The sequence below is a fragment of the Hypanus sabinus genome, chromosome 7 (genome assembly GCF_030144855.1).
Source record: "Hypanus sabinus isolate sHypSab1 chromosome 7, sHypSab1.hap1, whole genome shotgun sequence".
In the NCBI taxonomy this organism is placed as follows: Eukaryota; Metazoa; Chordata; class Chondrichthyes; order Myliobatiformes; family Dasyatidae; genus Hypanus; species Hypanus sabinus.
Genome location: NC_082712.1, coordinates 92,782,153 through 92,788,152, shown reverse-complemented (window position 1 = coordinate 92,788,152; position 6,000 = coordinate 92,782,153). Strand labels below are relative to the sequence as shown.

Below are 6,000 nucleotides of genomic sequence, written 5' to 3'. Positions count from 1 at the left end.
TACAGACACACTCCCCGGGGCCCCATGTAAATACTGACACACTCCCTGAGACCCCTGTAAATCCAGACACACTCCCCGGGACCCCCTGTAAATACTGACACACTCCCCGGGACCCCCCTGTAAAGACTGTCACGCTCCCCGGTACCTTCGTAACTACTCTCCTGTGATAGGAAAGCATATGACAGCGATTTGTAATATCCTTTAAAGGGTTAAAGTGTGTGTGTTTATGGATTGAACGTAACGTCATCCAGGAAGTCCCAGTTTGTTCCCGCTGTTCACCTGAAATGTCATCTGTTTCACAATCACCGACCAGTGTGGTGTGCGGAAGGCTGGTTTGCACACAGCCAGTGAATGCTTGGCCATCTTTTCCAGTGGCCATCGAAGGCAAAGATTTCCCCTGGCCAGGTCAGTGCGGCTGGGTTTGATCTGCAGGAGGTGGTGTGTGGATGGTTTGTGAGGTGGGAGAGCTAGACAGAGATAGAGAGCAGGGGACACAGCAGAGAGATAGACAGACAGACAGACAGACAGGGTCAGAGAGTGAGAAAGAAAGAGACAGGAAGGGAGAGAGAAGGAAACAGCAGAGAGACAGAGAAAGGGAAGGGGGGACAGACAGACAGACAGAAAGAGAGAGAGAGAGAGAGAGAGAGAGAGAGAAGGAAACAACAGAGAGAGTGACAGAGAGAAGGAGGCAGAAAGACAGAAAGAGGAAGTTAGCAGAGAGAGAGAGAGAGGCAGAGGCAGATGTGGAGGTGACGGGAGTGGTGGAGGGTGGAGGGGGGCTGTTTAGAAACACCAAGTGAGGATTGTCAGAGAGTCTTTCTTTTACACACACACACACACACACTTTCCAAGCGGTAGATGGGTAGATATCTGAGGGAGTTGTACTGGTGTGTAGCACAAAGAGAATGTGAGCAGGTGCAGAGTGGACCCTGAGGCAAAGCACAAACGGCTGGAGGGATGGAGAGGAGAGGGATGCCCGGCATTCCAGGTCGAGAACCTGCTTCATGACTGAGAGTGTAGAGGGGAGCTGGTCCATGTATAGTGGTTAGGGGTGAGGCTGGCCATAGGCAGAAGCAGGTGGGCGGGTTAGGGTGGGTTTAGTTGGCAGTATTGAACCAGGGACTGGGGCAGGGTGTGAGGTGGGAAGATTTGAAAAAGGTGAATGAAAGGAGAGAGCCCCTGGGTGGGATGGTGGGTATGGGAAAGGAACTGAGGGGGGCAGGTCAGTGGAGATGGGGAGGGAGGCAAGATTTTGCCTGTTATCTCACCCCACTTCCCAGACAGGAACATCCACTCGATATTCCTTCCCCATTTCCCACACAAGTGAGGTTCCATTCGATATTGCTTTCCCATTTCCCAGACAGGTAAGGTTCCACTCGATATTCCTTCCCCATTTCCCAGAGAGGTGAGTTTCCACTCGATATTCCTTCCCCAGGGATTCCCAGACAGGTGAGGTTCCACTCGATATTCCTTCCCCAGGGATTCCTTATCCTTGAGTTAAGCATTTCTGAATTTCATCACAAAAGCAGACCGCCGGCGTTCCGTCGGGCTTTGATGAGATGTCTCACTGTTGATTCCAAATCAGTGGTCCAGCCCAGAGCTTCAGGGGGATTTCCGTGGGCTCTTTATGGCTGAAAGCTGCTGCCTCAGAGGACAATCCCTCAAGTGGCGATGCACCCGCCATACCTAATGGTGACCTGGTAGTTTTGGTGTCTTGGCTAGACTCGAGTCATTCCAGGGTTTACAAAGAGGGGAGAGACCAGTGTGGTGTTTCCCAGCAATGGAATGAGGTGAGATTGATCCTACATAGGTTGTGGAGGAGGTCAATCTGTCATAACCGAGGGTCCTGAAGCACTGATGCCCAGATGTTGTTTGAGCCACTGAGTTCATAGAACATTACAGAACAGTACAGGCCTTTCGGCCCATAATATTGTGCTGGCCTTTTAACCTACTAATCTAACCCTTCCCTCCCACAATGCCCTCTATTTTTCTATCATCCCTGTGCAGATCTAAGAGTCTCTTCAAACTTTCTAATGTATCTGCCTCCATCTACCCCCTTGGCAGGGCATTACATGCGCACACAACCCTCTCTGTGAAAAACTACCTCTGTTATCTCCCTATACTCTCCTCTAATCACCTTAAAATGATGCCCCTTCATGTTAGCCAGTTCCACCCTGGGAAGAAGTTCCTGGCTGACAACTCTATCTATGCCCCCTATCATCTTGTACACCCCTATCAAATCTCCTCTCATTTCCTTCACTCCAGAGAGAGAAGCCCCAGCTCACTCACCCTCTCCTCATCAGACATGTTCTCTGATCCAGACAGCACCCTGGTGAACCTCCTCTCGTTTGATCATTTGTTATGTACTGTGTCGTGTGATATGGGCGATCATGGTAATCCCACGACCATGATTTTTTTTTTGCAATTTTTTCCTACATAAGTGGTTTGCCATTGGCTTCTTCTGGGCAGTGTCTTTACAAGACAGGTGATCCCAGCCATTATCAATACTCTTCAGAGACTGTCTCTCTGGTGTCAGTTGTCACATAACCAGGACTTGTGATCTGCACCGGCTGCTCGTACGACCATTCACTACCTGCTCCCGTGGATCGGTGGCTAGGCGGGTGCTACACCTCGCCCAAGGGTGACCTGCAGGCTAGCGGAGGGAAGGAGCGCCTCACACCTCCTTTGGTAGAGATGTACCTCCTCCTCTACACCCTCCCTAAAGCTTCCACATCCTTCCAAAATCAGAAACAAGCACAATACTCCAAGTGTTTTATAGGGCTGCAACACTACCTCACGTCCCTTGAACTCAGTCCCTGGGCCGACCAAAGCCAACACCAAACAGAACTTCTTAACCCAGTTTCCCTTGGGATCAATAAAGTATGTCTGTCTGCCTGTCTGTTAAACACCCAGTAGGCGTTCCTCCAGAAGCTCTTAGCTTCATCTTGTAACCTCCAGCAGCAGGGAGGGTGTGTGACCTCAGGAGTGGAGGAGAAGGGAATGCTTGAGCCTCCTGAGTCAGTGGGACCATTCCTGCAGAAGGTGGGACCTGTACCAGCCGGGCAGGTTGCTCCAGCACTAAATCAGGTCCAACGAGCCTGCTAATAGGTTTGTCTGCGTCATTCCGGGCAGCTTTTAAACTTGGTTTGAACCGCAGGGAAAGGATTGGCAAGGTAGGGTTCCTCTCTCTGGAGTGGTTGAGGTGGAGGGAGGCATAAATAGGTATGTAGAACATTGAAAAGTACAGCACAGTAACAGGCCTTTCGGCCCACAATGTTGTGCAGACTGGGGCAGCACGACAGAGCAATGGCTGGTAATACTACAAGCGACTGGGTTCAGTTCCCACCGCTGTCTGTGAGGAGTTTGTACGTTCTCCCCATGATCGTGTGGGTTTCCTCCGGGTCCTCCCACAGTCCAAAGACGTACTGGTTGGCAGGTTAATTGGTCATTGTAAATTGTCCAGTATTAGGCTAGGATAGCCTAATACACGGGGCAGCACGGCTTGAAGGGGCAGGAAGGCCTATTTCATGTCGTATGTGATGCACCATCAGTAACTCTGAGGCGTGGGTTAAGGTAGGCTTTTACTGGCTGGAAGAAAGCACAAGCAGCAAGTGACCACCACACAACATCCTGGAGACTGAGGGAGGAGCAGTGCCTCTAAACGCCTTTATACCGGGGTCTGTGGGAGGAGCCGCAGGAGCAGTCAGCGGGGGTGGGGGGCATGTCCAGACAGGTATATGTAGTTCACCACAGTGTGTCAATAAAATAAAACCAGTTAAACTAGTAATTAAATGTTCTGTTTAATATCAGAGGATGCATCATACACCCTGAGATTCTTACTCCTCACAAACATCCTCAAAACACAAGAATGAACGGCAGAAAAACCTTAGAACCACAAACCCCCCCCCCCACATGCACAAGCAGCAGCCCTCCCCCCCGCCACTCCACAATAAAAATCCCAACTCACGGGCAGGGAGGTGTTTGCACAAAAAACTAGCAGCCTCCATGGTACCCCTTAAAAGCACTGACATTCCCTGAGGCACCAACATGCTCCCCGGACCCCCCTGTAAATACTGTCACACTCCCCGGACCCCCCTGTAAATACTGTCACACTCCCCGGGACCCCCTGTAAATACTGTCACACTCCCCGGGACCCCCCTGTAAATACTGTCACACTCCCCGGGACCCCACTGTAAATACTGACACACTCCCCGGGACCCCCTGTAAATACTGTCACACTCCCCGGGACCCCCCTGTAAATACTGACACACTCCCCGGGACCCCCTGTAAATACTGTCACACTCCCCGGACCCCCTTGTAAATACTGTCACACTCCCACGGACCCCCCTGTAAATACTGTCACACTCACCGGGACCCCCCTGTAAATACTGTCACACTCCCCCGGGTTCCCCCTGTAAATACTGACACACTCCCCGGACCCCCTGTAAATACTGTCACACTCCCCGGGACCCCCCTGTAAATACTGACACACTCCCCGGGACCCCCCTGTAAATACTGTCACACTCCCCGAGACCCCCCTGTAAATAGGGACACACTCCCCGGGACCCCCCTGTAAATACTGTCACACTCCCTGGGACCCCCCTGTAAATAATGACACACTCCCCGGGGCCCCCTGTAAATACTGTCACACTCCCCCGGACCCCCTGTAAATACTGACACACTCCCCGGGACCCCCCTGTAAATACTGACACACTCCCCGGGACCCCCCTGTAAATACTGTCACACTCCCCGGGACCCCCCTGTAAATACTGACACACTCCCCGGGGCCCGCCTGTAAATACTGTCACACTACCCGAGACCCCCCTGTAAATACTGACACACTCCCCGGGACCCCCCTGTAAATACTGTCACACTCCCTGGGACCCCCCTGTAAATAATGACACACTCCCCGGGGCCCCCTGTAAATACTGTCACACTCCCCCGGACCCCCTGTAAATACTGACACACTCCCCGGGACCCCCCTGTAAATACTGTCACACTCCCCGGGACCCCCCTGTAAATACTGACACACTCCCCGGGGCCCGCCTGTAAATACTGTCACACTCCCCGGACCCCCCTGTAAATACTGACACACTCCCTGGGGCCCCCTGTAAATACTGTCACACTCCCCCGGACCCCCTGTAAATACTGACACACTCCCCGGCACCCCCCTGTAAATACTGACACACTCCCCGGGGCCCCCTGTAAATACTGTCACACTCCCCCGGGTTCCCCCTGTAAATACTGACACACTCCCCGTACCCCCTGTAAATACTGTCACACTCCCCGGGGCCACCCTGTAAATACTGTCACACTCCCCAGGACCCCCCTGTAAATACTGTCACACTCCCCGGGACCCCCCTGTAAATACTGACACACTCCCCGGGGCCCCCTGTAAATACTGTCACACTCCCCCGGACCCCCCTTAAATACTGACGCACTCCCCGGGGCCCCCCTGTAAATACTGACACACTCCCCGGGAACCCCTGTAAATACTGACACACTCCCTGGGGCCCCCCTGTAAATACTGACACACTCCCCGGACCCCCCTGTAAATACTGACACACTCCCCGGGGCCCCCCTGTAAATACTGTCACACTCCCCGGACCCCCCTGTAAATACTGACACACTCCCCGGGGCCCCCCTGTAAATACTGACACACTCCCCGGGGCCCCCTGTAAATACTGTCACACTTCCCCGGACCCCCTGTAAATAGTGACACACTCCCCGTGACCCCCTGTAAATACTGACACACTCCCCAGGACTCCCTGTAAATACTGACACACTCCCCGGGGCCCCCCTGTAAATACTGACACACTCCCTGGTAACCCCCCGTAAATACTGTCACACTCCCCGTGACCCCCTGTAAATACTGTCACACTCCCCGGGGCCCCCCTGTAAATACTGTCACACTCCCCGGGGCCCCTGAAAATACTGACACACTCCCCGGGACCCCCCTGTAAATACTGTCACACTCCCCGGGACCCCCCTGTAAATGCT

At 53.2% G+C, this 6,000-nt stretch overlaps 1 protein-coding gene across 2 annotated transcripts in view; it reads left to right on the top strand.

The window, feature by feature from the left end:
• The first annotated feature begins 213 nt into the window (after window positions 1-213).
• Window positions 214-6,000, top strand: part of LOC132397003 (calpain-5-like) — a 68,151-nt gene continuing 62,364 nt past the window's right edge. Inside the window, exon 1 of one of the 2 annotated variants that reach the window (XM_059975199.1) lies at window positions 214-405. Coding sequence is in view for 1 of the 2 variants with exons in the window: in XM_059975200.1 (XP_059831183.1) it covers window positions 352-405 (54 nt within the window). In the remaining variant the exon portion in view is untranslated. The remainder of the gene's footprint in view (window positions 406-6,000) is intronic. The other variant, XM_059975200.1, reaches the window with a different exon arrangement.